This window comes from Zalophus californianus, chromosome X (assembly GCF_009762305.2).
Source record: "Zalophus californianus isolate mZalCal1 chromosome X, mZalCal1.pri.v2, whole genome shotgun sequence".
In the NCBI taxonomy this organism is placed as follows: domain Eukaryota; kingdom Metazoa; phylum Chordata; class Mammalia; order Carnivora; family Otariidae; genus Zalophus; species Zalophus californianus.
Window position 1 is genome coordinate 52,093,732 of NC_045612.1, and position 21,683 is coordinate 52,115,414.

At 34.6% G+C, this 21,683-nt stretch overlaps 1 protein-coding gene across 5 annotated transcripts in view; it reads right to left on the minus strand.

Annotated features, from left to right (window-relative positions):
- The window catches only part of DIAPH2 (diaphanous related formin 2), a 956,101-nt gene that overhangs the window by 454,490 nt on the left and 479,928 nt on the right, over window positions 1-21,683 (minus strand). For all 5 annotated transcript variants that reach the window (XM_035725382.1, XM_027607475.1, XM_035725381.1 and 2 more), the window contains one exon: window positions 18,137-18,376. In XM_035725382.1, the coding sequence (XP_035581275.1) occupies window positions 18,137-18,376 (240 nt within the window). The remainder of the gene's footprint in view (window positions 1-18,136; window positions 18,377-21,683) is intronic.

Consider the following 21,683-nt stretch of genomic DNA (forward strand, 5'->3'; position numbering starts at 1 on the left):
CTTCATCAAGATAAAAAGCTTTTGCACAGCAAAGAAACAGTCAACAAAACCAAAAGACAACCGACAGAATGGGAGAAGGTATTTGCAAATGACATATCAGATAAAGGGCTAGTATCCAAAATCTATAAAGAACTTATGAAACTCAACATCCAAAGAACAAATAATCCAATCAAGACATGGGCAGAAGACATGAACAGACATTTCTGCAAAGAAGACATCCAAATGGTCAACAGGCACATGAAAAAATGCTCAACATCACTCAGCATCAGGGAAATCCAAATAAAAACTTCAATGAGATACCACGTCACACCAGTCAGAATGGCTAAAATTAACAAGTCAGGAAATGACAGATGTTGGCGAGGATGCAGAGAAGGGGAACCCTCCTACACTGTGGGTGGGAATGCAAGCTGGTGCAGACACTCTGGAAAACAGTATGGAGGTTCCTCAAAAAGTTGAAGATAGAGCTACCATATGACCCAGCAATTGCACTACTGGGTACTTACTCCAAAGATACAAATGTAGTGATCCGAAGGGGCACATGCACCCCAATGTTTAAAGCAGCAATGTCCACAATAGCCAAACTATGGAAAAAGCCCAGATGTCCATCAACAGATTAATGGATAAAGAGGTGATACACACACACACACACACACACACACACACACACACACACACACACACGAATATTACACAGTCATCAAAAATATGAAATCTTGCCATTTGCAAAGACATGGGTGGAACTGGAGGCTATTATGCTATGCAAAATAAGTCAATCAGAGAAAGACAATTATCATATGATCTTACTCATATGTGGAATTTGAGAAACAAAACAGAGGATCATAGGGGAAGAAAGGAAAAAATAAAACAAGGCAAAATCAGAGGGGGAGACAAACCGTAAGAGTCTCGTAAGAGACTCTTTAATTTTATAGGAAACAAACTGAGAGTTTCTGGGGGGACGGGGGGAGGGATGGGGTAACGGGGTGAAGAACATTAAGGAGGGCATGTAATGTAATGAGCACTGTGTATTATATAAGACTGATGAATCACACACCTGTACCTCTGAAACCAATAATATATGTTAATTAATTCAATTTAAATTAAAAAATGTTTAAAAAAAGAAAATATACTTTCACGGTACTATGGGTTGTCTTGTCTACTATGTATTATCATAGTGATGGACTAGATAATCAAGCAGCTCATGCATGCCTTCCAACTATAACACAAGCTGTAAACTCACTTCTTATTGGAGAATCTGAAGTGTTGCTTAAATATTTACTCAAGATTTTTGAAATGGAATATTAAATTTTAGTTCCAGACATTAGGTTTCAATGCTTTCTATAAAAGTCTTGCATCACAAATACATTTCACTGGTCCTAATTTCTGGGCCAATGTGTACTGGTTCTAGGGAGACAAATACATTGACTTATATGCCAGAGTTTGTTCATTTGAACTTGCAGAGATCAAACTGCAGTAGATGGGTGTAAAGAAAAAGAGGGCAAAAAGAAGCATCATCATCCCTGTCCACAACAGAGGCATATTCTGATATTGTGTTTCCTGTGTAAACAAACTCATTTGGGGTTTGAAGGCCAAGAGTAAGAATGTATTCATGCATTACCACACATCATATAGGAACAAAGCTGTGAACCTATGCCCTTACCTCAAGAAATCTCACACTCAACTTAGAGTGGCACAAAGAATTAATCAGACTGAGTAATGGAGCAAATATCCAGAGACCTGCAGGAGAATGCTCTCTTCTAGAAAGAAGGAAGAATGTACAAGAAACAGTAGGTTTTCTTGCATAAATTGCTGTGGAGTGAATATTTATCAGAGAAGACACTGAATTTCATATAAGGAATGTAAGAAATGAAGTGGTCAAACACACATTTAAGTGATCAGGACATGTTTAAGTAGGTCTATCTTTAAAGGATATTAAAGCTTTAATGTGAGAAAAGTCTGGTCTGTAAATTGTATCAGAAGGAAGGTCTTTCAGAGCGCCTCTTTTCCCCCTTGGTATTTATACAAATGGCCCCATGAAACTCAGCAAACTTATCAACAGGTTATGTACTCAGAAAAATCAGAATTGCCTAATAATTCTTATCAAGGAAAGAGTCGTGACAGATAGCAACACTGCATATAAACATTTACACTGGATGGTGCTTGGAAAGAAAGATCATAAGATGCAGTCAAGAAATCTGATTGAGTCATTGGAATAAACCCATCTAAACTACCAAGATGATCAGATTATTCAACTACATTTCTTTTAGTGAAAATTTTCCCTAATCATGGTTCCTTTATTCCCTATTATATTTGTATATTCATAGAACAGTTAATATTTAAGTAATCATGAATGCTCCAGTGCATATATCAAAACAACTACTACCACTTGCCAGTCTTGATACAGCACATGAATTCTAATGTTAGTTTCCTTTATTTAAGCAAAATTAAGTTCTGTGCTCTCTGCCAAGCGTTGTTTACAAATTATTACTTTCTTCAACACCATCACACACAGCAATAACAGTGAGAAAGATAATGTATTTTTAAGGATTGCAATTACCATAAAGATATTAGCTCTGTAACTACAACCAGAAAGGTTTAATACATGCTTTCCTGGTTTTATTTCTAAATCTGTCACTAAATGTTCTGGGTGCTACATGACCAGGACTGACACTAACTCAGCCAAATGTAATTGACAGTGGAAAGATGTGTTAATTCTTTATGTAGGCCTGATCATCCCTTTATTACACTCTTGATTTTGGTATTATAATGGTATTTCTAACAAAAAAGGAAGAGAAGATAAGAATTGGGTAAAAGTCAAGCAATTTAAGAGTTTTGCACGTTAGCTTAATTTATGGCAGCAATCTGTGAAAGAACTGAAACTGGAAACCATGACAACATTAAATGGCAAAAGGATTCATCTCGATTGCTACCTTCAGACCCAGCAGGGCATTCCTGATGTTAGTTTCCCAAAGAAGATAAATTTTGCTTTCCTAGTCTTTCTGCTCCACCTCTCAGCATTTTCCCTTGTAGCCCCACTTATTCAAGGAGAATGGCCTGCATATGCAGTTGCATTAGCCAAGGACAGTGGCAAATTAAAATATATATATGTGTGTGTATATATATATATATATATATATATATATATATGTACTTATTTTAGGAAAGGCCAGAAAGAATTAATGAATTATGACTATAGTTTTAAAAAAAAAGTTAATCTGGTACTTTCAAGGGTTCTTAATAAACCTGTCTATAGAAAGATTTACAAAATAGAAATTCTTCTGAGAATAGTTTTAACAAAAATCAAATTATTTTAAATTGGTATAGGAAAAATTTACAAGCACAAATATCTCTAAGGTGTTAGGTATTTTCTTCTCAGTAATGGTTCAAGCACTTAAGCTGAACTTTTAACTTTTATTTATTGTCATGAGTATTTTACTTAACAAAACTGTTTCATATGTATGAGGTTTGAGAGTAGTTTTTTTTTCTGTGCATAGCTTTAAAGATTACCATCACCACCCAAAGGGTGTATAGAACTAATTTTGCTATGTATAGACACTGTAAATAAATGGCATTTGGAGGTTCAACATTAGTGGCTTTAGCTACTTAAGAATAACTTTGAAGATCCAAGACACGTTAACAGTGCTGAAGCATTAGAATCCAGCATTGAGGAGCAGCTGTTTAGGGTAAGTCACAGAATTATGCTGATGTTTGTAATTATAGCCATTCATCATTTTCACTACTGTACACTATTCTACCATATGAATACAACTAATTTTGTTTTTAAGATTTTATTTATTTATTTGAGAGAATGAGAGAGAGAGAGAGCATGAGAGGGAGCAGCAAACTCCCTGCTGAGCAGGGAGCCCGACGCGGGACTCGATCCCTGGACTCCAGGATCATGACCTGAGCCGAAGGCAGTCGCTTAACCAACTGAGCCACCCAGGCGCCCCTGAATACAACTAATTTTAATTATATTCTCCTGTTGAACATTTTCATTATCTGGTTTCCATTTTTTTGGGGGGGGTCATTATTACCGATGTTATTATAGATAATGCTGCTGTGAACATTCTTTTATTATAGCAAAATATGCATTAAATAAATTTTGCCATTTTAACCATTTTTAAGTGTATAGTGAGGTGGTATTAAGCACTTTCAGGCTGTTGTGCAACCATCACCACTGTCCACCTCCAGAACTTTTTAATCATCTCAAACTCTGTACCCATTAAAGAATAACTCTCTACTTCCCTCTACCCACTACCCCCAACCCCTGGCACCCACTAGTCTATGTCTCTATGAATTTGACTATTCCAGGTACCTCATATAAGTGGGATCACACAATGTCTGTCCTTTTGTGTCTGGCTTAGTTCACTTAGCATAATGTCTTTAAGATTCATCCATGTTGGGGTGTCTGGGCGGCTCAGTCAGTTAAGCATCTGCCTTTGGCTCAGGTCTTGATCCCAAGGTCCTGGGATTAAGCCCTGCATCGGGTTCCCTTCTCAGCAGAGAGGCTGCTTCTTCCTCTTCCTCTCCCTGCTCATGCTCTCTCTCTCTCTCAAATAAATAAAATCTTTAAAAAAAAGATTCATCCATGTTGAAGAATTGCTAGAACCTCCTTCTTTTTAAAGGCTAAATAGTATTTCATTATATGTATACACTACATTTTGTTTATTCATTCATCTGTCAATGGACACTTAGGCTGTTCTCACTTTTGGTTATTGTGAATAATGCTACTTTGAATACTGGTGTACAAATATGTGTTCAAGTTCCTGCTTTCAATTCTTTCAATTTCAATTACTCCATATCCTCACTAACATTTTTTGTTTTCTGTTTTTTAGGTAGCAGCCATCCTAATGGATATGAAGTGGTATCTCACTGTAGTTTTGATTTGCATTTCCCTAATTATTAGTGATGTTAAGCATCTTTTCATGTACTTATTGTCCATCTTCTTTAAAGGGATGTCTATTAAAATCCCTTGACCATTTTTGAATTGGGTTGATCGCTTTTGTAACTGTTATTACTGAATTGTAAGAGTTCTTTATATATTTTGGACATTAATCCCTTATCAGATATGTGATTTACAAATGTTTTTTACCAATTCTATGGGTTGCTTCTTTACTCTGTGAGAGTGCCCTTTGATGCTATCAACATTCTTGTACATGTCTTCAGAGTCCTTATGTAAGAATTTATCTAGAAAATATTCTAGGAGTGGCATTTCTGGGTATTGTATCTCCACCATTTTCAGATAGTAGCAAATTGTTTTCTGAAATAGAGGTACCAAGTTACATTCTCACCAGCAGTTCCCTTTGACCTATATTCTTATTTATACTTGATAATTATCAGATTGTTAAATTTTTGTCAATATAAGTATGAAATGATATCTCAATGTTGGTTTAATTTAATTGTAGGTATGAATATAAAATGGTACAGATACTTTGAAAAACACTTATATTTTAAAATTAAACCTATAATTTCCATATGACCCAGAATTCCCACTCCTAGGTATTTACTCAAGATAAATGAAATTTATGTCTCATATGTGAACACTAATAGCATTATTTCTAACAGCCAAAAAGTAGAATCAACCCAAATACCCATCTGATACCAAACTGATGAATGGTAACTAATGACAATGGATTATTATTCAGCAATAAAAATGAACTACTAATATATGCCCTAACATTATGTTAAGTGAAAGTCATACCAAACACAAAGTAACACAAAGGACTACATTTACTGGATGATTCCATTCATGTGAAATTATAGAGAAAGGCAATACTATAGTGACAGAAAGCAAATCAGTAGTTGCTTGGAGCTGGGAGTGGGGACTGACTGCAAAGGGGCATCAGGAAACTACAGGTTGATGGAACTGTTCCATATACTGATTGTGATGGATGTTACATAACTGTATACAAATAACAAAATTCATCAAACTATATACCTAAAAATGAGTAAATAGGATTCTATGTCAATTATACTTTGGTAAAATTACTTTTAAAAGTTACAGGTTAAGTTCAAAACTCTAGGTCGTGTGTCTTTTTTCTTCTAAAATAATAACACAACAAACAAAAGTCCTACACAAATGGCTTTAGAAGTTGACTAATAACCTAGACTTTGTCCTATATTTCACTGAAGCTGAAATTTGGAAACATAAAGGGATCTGAACTGACCAGGTTATGATTGATGAAAAAACCTTGGAATGATGCATCTACATCTCTCCCCAAATCTTCTAATAGCTTACAATGCTTTTCAGCTTCTCTCAGAACAAGTTTCTAAGTAAAATATCCTGTTTATTATAAATATCTAGCTACTTGCTTAAATTTTAATACTGAACTCCTTTCTCTCAACAGTCAGCTTTTGAATAGCTTATATGTCCTCAATACTGGGTTTCTTCAATTCTAAAGTGATCGCCCACACTGAGCATTTAATAGTCACTTTCTTTATTCTTATTTGTCTGGACAATCTCATGGCATTCTCTTGCTAAAGGAAATATTATTTGATACTTTTGCCAAATTAGTGAGTCAGGAAGGGTATGGACATATAACAGTCATACCACAGTATCATTATATTGCTGCTTTTCAATAGGTACTGATTAACTTTGTCCAAAAATTTTAAAATAGTAACATTTAATTGTAGAAAGGAGGTAGGAAGCAGTTTTTAAAACACTCTTACTATGGCATAAATGGGGAAAAGAGTATTCTGATAATGCAGATTTTTAAAAAATGAATGGCAAGGCTTTGCATTTCTCCCTATGACAGAAGTCAGGGAAAACAAAATCTAAGCAATTGTTTGAGGGAGAGAAGTAAAGTACATGAAACTGGGGCTGGTATTGTGCTTTTCCTTTCTAAAGAAGTAAGGCAGCTTTACAAAATAGGTTATCATTGAACAGAGTACTTTTCTTTAGTTAGTCAACCCACACTTGTAGCAACAAAGAATATTTTTCATGTATACTATCTCCCCCCTAACTCTCGCCCCACCTCACTTCCCCCTATTTTCCTGTCTCTTGTTTTTGTATTATAATACTCTGTATCCTGCAACTAGCTCCGGAGGTGCTCAAGGACTAGAGATGTATGTTTTATTGATCTTTACCACCGCAAAGCATGTAGCACAGGGTTCCATAGAAAATAACTCAAAAAATGTGGCAAATTTGCTGCCCAATTACTATCTAAAAAATATATGTATATGAATAGTTCTTAGACTGCCTAAAATTATCACAGGTATAACTGCATATTCAGTTTTATTTGAATATGAACGATACTACTTTATAAACCCCCTTCCATAGTCATCAGCCCTTCTTCTTAAAGTTATACCATGCCTCCATTAGTAAGGCTTTGTTTGACAGGAAAATCAGTTTATAAGATGATCAGTCACATTCAGTCATAGTGGCCACAATTTTTGAACAACAGTTTCATATAGGGTTAAAATCCCCTTCAAACGGAGCTTTTACAGAATAAAAAGGCATTTGTTTTTAAACTTACTAATTATACTCACTAAATGCTGTCCATGTTGTCAACTTTCCCCCACTGTGAAAATTACAAAATCAGTCATAAGATTAAACTCAGAAAATGACTACAGCAATTCACAGAATACTAAGCCAGCTGGGTTCATTTAAATCCTCTATGGGAATAGTCTTTGTGGTGAACAAAGACCTACAGCTATACAGCTAGTCCCATAAATCATCTTTTTTTTTTTGTCTGCTCCAGGGCTGAAATTGTTTATTGCCCCTCCTAATATATGGGGGAATCATCAAGAACCAAAAAAAAAGTTTTGTTTCTTTTTTTGTAAATTGGAGAATTACTCCTCTCTGCCAGCCATACTACCCAACACAACAGTTAACTATATCCATTACTGTTTAGTCACAATGACTTCAACAAGTATCGTTATAGCACCGTATTGTGTTTTTTATATCAGGGTATGAAGAAAACAAAAATTTAAATGAAAGAAATTACAGTTGTGTTCATCTTTTTGTTTCCTTGAAATGTGCCTGTATTTAGAGTCATAAACCAAGCCATACATTAGTCTTCTACCAAAAATGAATTATAATCCTCACTGTAGTTCTATATACAAATACACAATTGGTTTTTAAATAATTATTATTGGCAGACGATAAGGAGCATAATTTGGCAAGTCTTATTTTGCATTTTCAAATGCTCTTTACAAGTCTGTCAATTTATGCATGAGACATATTTAACTCAATCCAATTCTGAAAATCATCCCTGATTCTTTCTCACTCTTTCATTCTTTTAATCACTTGCTCAATTCTGGACACACACACACACACACACACACACACACACACACGTTTCAGCTTGTTCTAGCTTCTAATTCCTTTTCCTTGGTCCCTCCCCTAATATAAAACTTCCAAAAATTGGAATCCCTTCCTTGTCAAAAAGGTCATGTGTTTGCACAGGAGAGTACAATAACTAGGCATAGCTAGTGCACAAGGCGATGGTGTACCATTTATCTCCATACTGCCCCTCACAGCATATTATCTAGACATATGAGAGGCAGAAGCACAGGCTTCACAATATAATGATCACTTACAGGCCTGGTGAGTGCATGCATTCGTGCCTGTGTGTGTATTTAAAGGACAGAACATGTTCACATATATAAATAAAATAGGAAAAAAATGTTGTGAGAAGAAAAATAATGTCTTCAAAGCAGTCGGTATCAACAAGGAATACTAATCAAGTCTGCATCAGACAAATTACATTTACAAACTACTGTTTTCCAGAGAATTTAATAACTGAAAATTGGGGGGGGGAGTTATAATGAAGTTTCACACAGCCTAAGCTATAGTGTTGTAAATATGATAATATCAAAACAGATGTCATCAGATTCCAAAAGAACCAAACAAGTGTTACACTTAAAGTATAAACTAACTAATTTGTACCAATGAATGTAAATTAATGAATATTTCAACTTAGAGAAAAATCTTTAAATTAGCTCATGAAAATTCTGTCTTTTTAGAGGCAAGTAGGAGAAAAGAGGTATGAATTTGTTCCTTTTAATGAGAGTCCAAGTTTTCGAAAAAGGTATTGTGCTATACATACTCTTAACTACAGGGATACCTCAAAGATATTGCAGGTTTGGTTTCAATCTACAATGAAGTGAATATTGCAATAAAGCAAGTCAGATGAATGTTTTGGTTTCCCAGTAGATATAAAAGTTATGTTTACACTACACTGTAGTCTATTAAGTGTGCAGTAGCATTATAGCAAAAAAAAAACCTATGTAAATAACCTATGTAAATTTAAAAAATACTGTAAGCTAACCATTATCAGTGCTTTCAGTAAGTCATAATCACTGATCATAGATCACCATAACAAACAATAATGAAAAAGTTTTAAATATTCTGAGAATTACCAAAATGTGACACAGAGACACCAAGTGAGCAAATGCTGTTGGAATGAGTGCCTATAGATTTGCTTGACACAGGGGTTGCCAAACCTTAAATTTGTAAAAAAAAAAAAAAAAAAAAAAAAAAAACCACACACACAAAACTTGCAAAGTGCAATAAAATGAGGTATGCCTATATACTGATTTGAAGAAGTATATCTTCAAAACTCATTAATTTCTATGCCCCACATGATCATATAGCTTTACCTGTGCTAATACAGCACTTTGCTTTTTCTCCCATCTCAATTCCATAATGTAGGCTACAGAGAATAAGAAAGATATAATGCATCTCCACATTAACATAAATCTGGAAAATATCATGACCATCTGTAAAAATTGAGACTGCCATCTTGGAAGAAAGCAACTGTAAAGATGGCAATACTACCTTCATCAAGTGTTCTTTTTACTTAGGAAGTCAATCTGTATGTATTGACTACTATAGTATAAGGACTAGAAACTCTAAATCTTACAAGTGGGAAAAGAGCTGATTTTCTAAGTGAAGGACAGTCTTCAAAACACATGGTGGTACTCATGGGATTACAAAATCAGGGAGGCAAGATCATATGTTTCTAACTTTTAGAGGGCTGCATTTTTAAAGAGACGTTCAGAAGAAGTAGCCTGTGTTTTGTTCAGATTTTAAATGGCACAAAAGACATTAGACATGAGGGCTTTGGGTTGAATTTCTAAGCTGGTATCCAAACATCTTGATTACTAGAGAAATGGGGATCACTGAAGCAATCTTTTAGTACTACCATTTTCCTGTGTGCACAAATCCATATGCACTGATTAACAGTATGTGCTTTAGGATATATAGCAAGTAACATATGGGAATTAAAAGAACTTGTTTCTTTAAAAAATAAATTTAGTGTTCTATAAATTTAAACACTTCTGGGCTTCTTAACTTAAGTAATATTAATGCTTGCTGTTTGAAAATTTTAAATTTTGGTATACTGATTTACATGAAGAACTGAGGGAAACAAAAGCCCTTGACACAATTATGGAAACTGAATCTAAAATGTCACCACTGGCGTAGTACCACAAGAGTACAACATTTATCTTTAAGCCCAAGAAACTATTCAGTGGTTCTCAATGATGAGAGCCCATCAAGCACAATACAATAAAACACAACGGACCTAAATAAAGGTCAACCATCAAATAAGTGGAACAAAGGAAACTATTTAAAATTATGAATGATATCCAGTCCTTAAATCATTCTATGCTGCTTAGTTGTTTCAGAGGTCAAAAATGGTAAATGTTCCTACTTCAAAGAATCTAATGTGGCACAGACAAACCTTTAACTTGAAATGTTCGTGTTTGTTGGTCATAAATTATGAACAAATAGTATGGTGTGTCATGATATTACATGATGACATTTAAAAATGCAAAGTAACATAAATGAGCTCCTTTGTGTTTTGCTGTACATTTGTATCTGTGTGACTGATAACAACCAGTGACTCAAGGAGATCACCAACTGAAAAGTCTTTCCTGCAAGTAGCCCCTCAGGAAGGGAATTTTAAAAGACCCAAAGGGAGAAAAAGGAAAGTCTAGAAAGAAGACCTACCATTCCACCCAACCCTGTACTTGATAGAGAGCCTAATCCTCCCTTACACAGCATTTTCCAATACAAATTACATCTCTTAAAGCAATTTTCTTCTCAGCAAAGTATCAACCACAACTCCCACCAAATTCAAATAATGTTAAATACTGTGTGATGGGAAAAAAAACATATTTCAGTGAAGCAAAAGAGACGATCAAACTCTTAAAAATAGCTTGAACCACTGAAATAATTTGAGTCTTAGGAAAAGCTGAATTCTAACTGTGCCTCTGACACTGAGATGCTGGGTTAGTCCTCTCTGGAGAGCAGATCTTCATTTGTAAAATCTTGAGAACAAGGCAACTAACCTTGCCTACACAAAACTGATAGGCTCTGAGAGGCTATACATACAAAGCCAAGTGATAGCTCTGTAATTATGCAGATTATTAGGTACTATTTTATTACAAATATGTAGGCTTTATTGCCTGGATACATTAAAATCTATTAGAGGAAGAGAAATTTTCTATTAATATTCCTGCAATTACTTCCAATCCAAATTGAATAAAAAAAGGGATTCCTCATTTAGAAACTACCAGAGAGTCAAGAAAATCCACATGTGATTTTCCCCATTTTCAGAATTCCATAAGTGGCAGAGGTGTTCTGTAATGCTTCCTTGAACTGAGCCATGTATATCCAAACATTCTGTTACAGAGCAATGAGAGGCAGTATGCCTGCAAAGTTTGGGACATAGAAAACAGATTTAAGCCTCAACTTGGATACTTACTAGCTTTTTAATACTGGAAAAATTGTATAACTTCAATGGGCTTTAGTCTCCTAACTTGCAAAATGGGGTTAATAATAATTTACCTCCCTGAATCACAAGCAAAGTACTTTCTAAACTGTTAAAAGACAGGCAACCAAATGTGTGGACTACTGACTAGGATTTATTGATCTTTGGTAGGGTATATCCTGCAGTGATTATTTCCTAAAATATCTTTGGTTATAAATTAATAGTCATATATTTATCTATTAACCTACATTTAAAGGTAGAATTGCTGGTTAATATTTATAGAAAACAATACTTTTTTATGTTTTTATAAATAAACCACAGCAGTGTGACAATTACATATTCAATAGTTTTGCTGGTAAAAAAAAATATACCCTTTATATCTGTGAGGAACTAAATTCTCTAACTTTAAAAAAAAAAAAGTTAACACTTATGCCAAACACTCACAACAAATCCTTTATTTAATCAATTGCCCAGCTTTCATTCAATACTAATTTATTGAGGGCTTCATATAAATAGACACTGGGGATTTACTGTGGAATAAAATATACATCCAAATTCCATACATTCTCAGCCTTGAAAGAGAAATAAAATAATTAAAATGTGAACAGTTCTCTAATAATGTCCTCAAAGTGGGTAGAGAGAACCAGAGAAGATCTAAAGAGCAAAAACTAGATGAAGAAGAACAGTAAAGGGCATTATAAAAATGCAAAAGGCAAGCTGTTAAAGTTACATGTTTTAAAAAAGAGAGAAAAATGGAGCATTATTAGGAGGCTAGGACCCTACCTCTAGTTTCATAACTAAAGCAGCCACTGACTGTCCTGGTTTACCTGGGACTGTCCCAATTTTAGTACTGAAGTCTCACATCCCAGGAAAAGCCTTATCCTGAGCAATCTACAAGTTGAAGCCCCAATCCTCAAAGTGACTACATTTGGAGATAAGACTTTTAAGGAGGTAATTAAGGTTAAAAAAGTCAAATGGGTGGGGCCTAATTTGATAGGATTAGTGTCCTTATAAGAAGAGGAGGTGACACCAGAGCTCTCAAGCACATTCTCAACTCTTTCTCTATGCAGGGCGCAGAGGAAAGGCTCTGTGAGGACACAGCAAGAACTTGGTTGTGGGCTAGCCAGGAAGAGATATCTCACCAGACACCAACTAGGCCAGCACCTTAATCTTGGACTTCCTATCTCCAAAACTGTGAGAAAATTAATTTCTGTTGTTTAAACCACCAAGCCTATGGTATTCTGTTGTGGCAGCCAGAACCTACCAATATATAAACCAAAGTATTTCCCTTCTCTGAATGTCAATTGTCTTAACTACAGACTGAAGAGGCTAGACTAGTTTCCTTTTTTTTTTTTTTTAAGATTTTTTTACTTATTTTTGAGAAAGAGAGAAAGAGAGAGAGCATGCGTGCGCACACGAGCTGGGGGGAGGGGCAAAGGGAGCCAGATGCAGGACTTGATCCCAGGACCCTGAGATCATGACTTGAGCTGAAGGCAGACACTTAACTGACTGAGCCACCCAGGCACCCAGGACAAGTTACCTTCATTTGTTAAGATTCTAAGTTTATATGGAAACAATCCACATCATTTCAGCTAAAAATGTTGAGATGTGAAATTTTTAGAGTACTTAGATATGACCTTTTTCCTAAGTTTTTTTGTAGATTTTTTCTTGGATTATATATTTCCAAATTTTCCTTCCATTGACAGTCATTTTCTTTAGAAATCATATTTTCTGGTAACTAATCTTCTATTTCTCATTAAAACTGAACCCTTTTTACATTCCTTCTTACAACTTCTATGGGGGAGTTGGAGACTTTCCTTTGTATACTTGGCGTAATACCTACAATATTCTGTCACTAATATCATGTGATGGTCTCTAGGAAATAAGGTCTTTTATGTTACATATACTTTATAGAAATGATGGATCTTAGAAAAAGGAACACAATTACATTATCCTATTAATCCTTATGACTTAAAGTAAGATATATAAAATTTTCTCTATAGTAAACTGAAATGTTTTCTTCAGGTTGTCTGTATAAAGCAGTAAAATGTCTGTAAAAGCAGATCATCCTATTATATCATGATTTGTTATGTCTCTCTGTCCAACAAGAATGACTAGAAATTACTTTCTAGTAATTGGTGAAGGGGATATTAACTCAAGACTGAAAAAGAAAGGTTCATGGTCTTTATAAATTATGAAATGAATGATTTAAAAAAATTATGAAGGCAAGTTATCCAAACTAGTATACAAATAACTCAAAATCTTCTCACAATCTGCCTACCAACGTTATCATTTGTCTCCAACATACACCCAATATTCCAGACATTCTGGTCTTCTAATTCATCTTGAAACACATGATGATTATCCCTAGTTATCTACCATCATTAAAAAGAACTACAACCATTTAACATAATTTTTCAAAGAACTCTGACAAAAATCATTTTATTTGACCCAAAAAACAATCCTACATAACAAAATAAAAAAGGGTCACTGCATTTCCTCATTCACAGATGAGGAAGCTCAGTTCAGAGAGAGTAAATGACTCAGCCATGAAAATTTGGCTAGTAATGGGCAAAATGGAAGCTAAAAGGTAGGTTCGAGTTCAGCATTCTCCGATCTTGTAAGGTTATGGCTTCTTCCCTTATATAACCTAATTCTACCTATCCTTCAAGATCCTTCTGTTCCATTTTACAGTATTGCCCATCCCCACCCCATTACCAAAAATCCCTCCCTCCTCTAAAGTCCTGTTAATCTCAATGGTCATTAATCTTGGTGTTCACTGACAGTGTATCTTGCGATGTTATGTAATAGTCTATATGTAGTATATTTCCTGACCACTTAACTATACCACTAGCTTCTTGAGGTTTCTATGTGTTTTCTGTATTGTTTGTATCCCCCTGGTGTACCAATGATCTCTTTTGTTTTGCCTTTGTTTGGGCCTGCCTGATATCCCTTCACCTGCCCTTAATCTTTGGTGTCCCTATCTTTGGTTAACAGCATTCTTTAGGATATGACCCATCTTCCAACACAGATAGTCTTGGTAGTGTTCTCAATCAAGGTTCTTTGCCTTCCCTTGGACAAGGAGTATTCTTGTAATCCATACTAGGTCAATCAGTCTCTCTTTCTAATAAGAATTTGAATCAAATTCAGGGAAAGGAGTAAGAAAATGGTTGGAACTAATATACACAAAGACAATTTCCTGAAAAGACTTTCCATTTGTTCTTGCTCCCTGTTTTCTCAAAGCTGCTGCTGTTGTTGTTTTCTTAAATTATTTATTTATTTATTTATTAAATGATTATATTTGTCAGAGAGAGAGAGAGAGCACACTCACAAGCTGGGGGACCAAGCAGAGGAACCAGCAGGCAGAGGGAGAAGCAGACTCCCAGCTGAGCAAGGAGCCTGATGAGGGACTCAATCCCAGGACCCTGGGATCATGACCTGAGCCGAAGGCAGACCCTCAACCAACTGAGCCACCCAGGCGTCCCAGTCGCTGCTTTTTTAAAGGCCAAGTTATTCAGCCTTTCTTCAGTTTCTGGTTGAGCTATCTCATATCTTCCTGATAAATTGCATATTCCTTTTTTTTTGCTTAAGTCAGGCAGAACCACTTCCCCTTGTCTGTAAAGATCCTTATCTGACATACCCACAAAGCTTAGTGCCTAGGGAGTGTTAAGGATTTTCAAAAGTTTTGTTCTTATGCAGATTATGTTATTGTATATAACTGAAAACATAAATAAATGACCCTGAAGTGCACCCCTGCTATTGGTTAGAATTTCAATAACCAACAGGCAAGCAGGGGCAAAACTAACACCAGGAATTAATCTGCATGGAAATGACTTATATTACAGTTCAGAAACCTGGTTTGAGGACTCACAAAGTGATAATTCATGGCTGCAAATTAACAAAGCACTTTGTGGTAAGGGTAGTACTTATAGTAATGATACCATTTAGTTATATTTGACATTTAGGTTAACCCATCTGTTTTCCTTTTCTTCCCAAATATTATAGGAGCCAATTGTGATTATCTGAATTTTTAATATTATTTTACTGCAAGATACATCTGGTAAGTTTAACTGCTTATACCATGGCTCCTTTTTAAAAAAGTACGTGAATATTTTAACATACTGTAGCTTCTTGTGAAGAGCAGATTATAGTTTTAAATTCACTGAGAGAGGAAATTATGATTAGAATAATTTAGGTGGGAAAATGTTACCATTTTTTGAAGCATAATCAGTGTTCTACAAAGGAAGTTCTCTCTGCTATTCTTTAAGGAAAACAAATTAAGAAAACTCAATCAAGTAATCTTTTATAATATAACTGGAATTTAACAGCAATTCTAGCTAATTATACATCAGTAGTTAATTTACTTTTGAACAGATTACAAACCTAAGCTAACTATTTCTATGTACTTCATAAATTTCTGTCATTTTAGACATTTACATCTACTTAGAATCCTTTGTATTCCAGGAACATCCTCTTAATCCTAGACATTAGGGGAATATCATACATGTATGTCATATTTCTCTTTCTTAATGACAAGTATTTCCCTGAAGATAAAAATCCTACTGATAAGTGGGGGGGGGGAAGGGGGCATTTTTAAAACATTCGCTTCTTCTCTTTTAGAACATCTATTACTACATGATAGTATTTCCTACAAGATTATTTTTATTTCATTTGAAGTTGGCAAAAATCTTTGTGCTGAATCCTTTGAGCATACCTCTAGTGATAGATGTCAGATCAGTGTTGTATGGAAGAACTTTCATTTGATAGGTAGATGACAGGAAGAAGCTTCTCTCCAGAATGTAACTGTTAAATCCTTCTGTGAGATTAATATCATCTTTTGTTTCTGTGTATAAATAACTTATTTGTATTTGCTATATAAAATCAGTTCATGTAATTACTTGGAATACTGTGAAATTAAGACACTTAGAACGGGTACATATTTATTCAAATTAGATAGTTTAACTCTTTTTTATATGAATCAAATGTGAAATAGGTGTACAATATAAATTTTCAATGATCTTTTCTCTTAACTTATAATATTTTTATAATCATCTACCAAAAATATCTTGATTTACTCACTGTGCATATAGCATATACTCAAAACAAATAGCATCTTCAGAAGAGATGACTTTATTAGTATTGAATATATGGTATGCAATACAATGAAAATGTATTGAATATTTAGATTTATCCTATAAATCTGGTTATGATTTATTCCACTTTATTACAAGCATTGCCTTATTCTCTCTGGCATAATCAAATAATTTCACATGTCCCTTAATATCACAAGAAAAGGGAGTAACTATTTTTTTTTTATAAAATCTACCATTCCAGAGGATCTTCCCTATCTTTCTGGTCCACTTTCCTTATACACCTCAAAAATGAATAAGGAGTACCAGATATAATTCCATTATACATCCTATTACCTACAAAGGTTATTCTCTGTCTATTTAGGTTAGAACTACTTGAAGCAAATCACTTTTGATACATATTAAAATGCCAGTGCATGTATATGTAACGTACATCTATTTAATGCATGAATAGAAATTTATATCCATTTCCTATGTTTGGGATTCTTGTTATAATATACTTTAAGAACTAACCAAAGTCTCTCAATGTTTTAAGCTGGGAGAAGAAAAAAAGTGAAAGAATGGTGAGATGTGAAAGAGGGATTGCTTGTTTTCAGATTTATTTTCCTCTTTAGCTTTCTTAAAGGCCTTCACCTTAATGTCTGTTCAGCTTTCTCTTTGTAACAGACAGATCTTTCCCTTGAATAAGGTGGTTCTTTATAGCCTAGAAATGGCCGTATATGATCACTTTTGTGCTTCTCTGTTTCTTCTCACGAGAATTGAAATCTCAAAAAAAAAAATACTATGAAATGCTTGATCAAAACAATAAGATGATTATCACTTGAATTTTTTTCAACTTTTAGTTAATAGACTAGAAATCTAGTATAAGCTTGGTAACAACAGTATTTAACAACAAAGACTATTGATTGTTTAGACTAGAATAAGTAAAGCATATTCAAAAAGAGGTTTCTGGCTATTTACCTCATTACATTTAGCTCCTCACATAGTTTTTAGAGAGACATTAAATAAGTACAAGGGAACTGAAATACAATATTGCATCTACTTTATAAAAGGAAATTTTTTTTTAATTTACAAACTCCAGTAAGATCTGATCAGAGGAGTTTAGTACTATACTACCACAGAATTTGCATTGTCTTTGAGATTTCACTGCACTAAAATTAAAAATATATATATTTATCTGTTTTAATTTAGACATAATTCACTTACCACAACATTCACCCTTTTAAAGCATACTTATTTTTTTTGCTTATGTACTATTGCCAATTTAGAGTGATCTCTCTCACAGATGAGATTATTATTGCAAATTAGCATTATAAAATGTTATCTTACCTTACAAAGGAAGTTGATTTTAAAACCCAAAGACTGGGCATTTCTTGAGCCTGAGTTCATGTAGTTTCCAACCAAAAGAACTAACTCTAAAAGTCTGTTAAAGCTTTCACTTTTCTTCAGTTCTTCACAGGCAAGCGTTACCGCTATGATGCTTGGTTTGATGTTGTTTACATGTTCTTCAAACGTCAGCTTGAAAAGAATGTTTTCGAGACGAGGCTGTAACATTTTCACTGAGCTCATCTGTAAGATAAGAAATGCTCTGTAAGAACACACATATATATAGCCTGTTGTTTCATTTTCCAGTAGGCATAATTTTATACACAGGACTAAAATTTCTGCATAAAATGAATTCTTCCTGGGTTTTAAAAATTATTGTTTTGGTTTGTTTTAGACATTCCAAAGGAATATTTTTATCAAAGTTTAAAAATAGTTAGCTGTTCAGTTTTAAACAAATCATCCTTATAACAGTAAGAAAATATTATTGAAGCTAAGTAGTTGCTATTTGTTAACTGCATAATCATTAGTCATCAGTAGCATTTAAACTACCAATTGTCCCTGAGGTGAACTATGAAAATTTACAAACATGAAATTGAGTTGAGTGAATAGTATGGCCACAGATAAAAGATGTACATGATGACAGAAAATGTAAGTGGAACCACATTTCCTAAGAAATTACTATTACTATGCTATTTGAAATCAGAGGACTAGCTCTGATTGAACATTTAATCATTTTTAAACCTATGATTTCTATTCATCAAACATATTAAATATTTACATATGCTCTAAAGAATTTCCCCTACTTGACAGAATGTTGATGTTAAAAAATTAGGTTACAGTAAAATCCCACAAGCTTACTTTTAAGGACATTATTCAAGAATTCTATATTGGTTTTCTTTGAAACAGTTCAACTTAGGTTTTTATTACTTGTTTCAAAGGATTGGTGCACATTCTCTATTCCCTTTGGTATAGCTCCTATGGTAATAAATTCTTTTAGCCATTAATTTCCTATAACTCCAAGTCATTTAACTAGCTTTCATTTACCAAATGAATTCTGAGACAGAGGTGGGGGTGAGAGTAGACACATATGAATATACACAAGCATACACAAATGAAAATAATTTTTTTTTTCCTTTAGTAGGCTCCACACACAATTTGGGGCTTGAACCCATGACCCTGAGATAAAAACCTGAGCTGAGATCAAGTCGGACACTCACCCGACTGAGCCACTCAGGCACCCCAAAAGAAATTATTAATAGTCCTAATTATATTTTTTTGCACTTAAAAATAGCTTAGTTTCTTGAATATAAACATGAAAAGAATTTGATGACATAAACAAAAGTCCTTAAGCCACAAAGTGCCCTTCAAAAGAAGCAAATAAGCTAGCCCGGTGATGGGTATTAAGGAGGGCACGTATTGCATGGAGCACTGGGTGTTATACGCAAACAATGAATCATGGAACGCTACATCAAAAACTAATGATGGGGCGCCTGGGTGGCTCAGATGGTTAAGCGTCTGCCTTCGGCTCAGGTCATGATCCCAGGGTCCTGGGATCGAGTCCCGCATCGGGCTCCCTGCTCCTTGGGAGCCTGCTTCTCCCTCTGCTTCTCTCTCTCTCTGCTCCTCTGTCTCTCATGAATAAATAACTAAAATCTTAAAAAAAAAAAAAAAAAACAAAACTAATGATGAACTGTATGGTGACTAACATAACATAATTAAAAGAAAGAAGCAAATGAGCTGTTGAGTACATCATATCTGCTCTAATATGGAAGGAAGGCAAAAGTTCATAATTTTCCTTCTTTGAAATGAACTTGCCCATTAACATTGGGTGTCTGCCTCTCTAAAGATTAACCTTTGCCTTCTGCTAATCCGTGTATATGCTCTTATGCTCTTTATACACGATGTACAAAAGTATGCTGGGAATATTGACCTGTTACTATATTTATGTAGATCTTATTACTACTTCTCAATAGCTCTTTTTTTTTTTTATATGATTGGGGTAATATTATACAAACCATCCTACAGTTTCTTAATCACTCCCATGGTAAGTATAAGACATACCACCAAATCACAAATTTCCAATATAGCCTAAAACTCATAACACAGTCATTTGAAAACTATAGCCACTGATAAAACTAGCATATGATTCTAGATGGGTAAACAGAAATTAAGTGCTAGAGATGTGTGCTGAAGGAAAACTTTAAACTCCTGTTTTAAAGATTTTATTTATTTGAGAGAGAGAGGGCATATGAGCAAGCGGGGTGGGGGGCGGCAGAGGGAGAACAAGAGAGAGAATGTCAAGCAGACTCCACTCTGAGTGCAGAGCCTGACATGTGACTCGGTCTCACAGCCCCAAGATCATGACCTGAGCTGAAACCAAGAGTTGAACACTTAACTGAATGAGCCACCTAGGTGCCCCAAAACTTTAAACTCTTATGACTACAACATTTAATGAAGACTTCACAATAATATGAATGGACAGAAAAACAAATGAGAGAGAAAGAGAGAGAGATTGAGACAGAGAGAGAACAAACAGGAGCCAAAAGGAAGGTTTAGAAAGAATATAGTATGAGAAAAGGTTTATAGTTAGGAATACACAAGGTATATCCCTAGGGGCAAAATTTGGACTGAAGTACCCAAAGAGTCCATGTAAAGGTCAGGAAATTGGAAGCTAACCATATCAAATTCTTTATCTCCATGAATGCAGAAATCTCTTTGTATATGTTTTCATGGGAATCTAAGTTTCTATATGTTTTTCTGCCTTTCTTTATGCCTCTACCACTCTCTTCAAATCCCTCTCCACTTTATTTTTCCTTTGTTTTCATTGGTAACTGGCATCATTTGCACATACACATGTTTCTATCATTTTATGTGTGGAAGGGATAGTTTTTCAGTCTCTCTGATGGTTAAAAAAAAGCCCTAGAGCTACTCTGACCAAGTGCTAGTCACAATTTACATGACTGCCCTTCTGGCCATGCTTTGTAGGGCTTGCAGGTTCACCAGGGTGGCCTTGGTCCCAGATGAACAAGTAATTTAAACCCTTCTGCTTACATGGATTTTTAGTCTCACTTCAGTTCTAATACTACTTGTCTTCATTCATATTGTTACCCTTTCTGGGGTTTGTATTTCCATCTTTGGCCTACAGATCCAGACAGAATGGATTTAACCTCTTTTTTTAATACCACCTCTGACTGAAATAATGTGACCAAAAGTGTAATTGCATAATAATAGTAAAATAACAGTGATTAACGTTTATTAAGTTCTTTGTGCCAAACATTTTCCTGTATATATATATATATATATATATATATATATATATATATATATATATATATATATTACAAATACGTATTAACTGATTTGAGTCTCAGAACAATCCTAGGAGAAGGTTATTAGCATTAGTCTCATTCTAAAGATTAGGAAAGTGAGGCACAGAAGTACTAAGTGATTTATGCAAAATCAAGTTGTATGTTAAAGATCTGGAGATTTGAACTCAGGCATTCAGGTCACATAACCCAGACTCTCAAACACTACACCACAATGGCTCTTG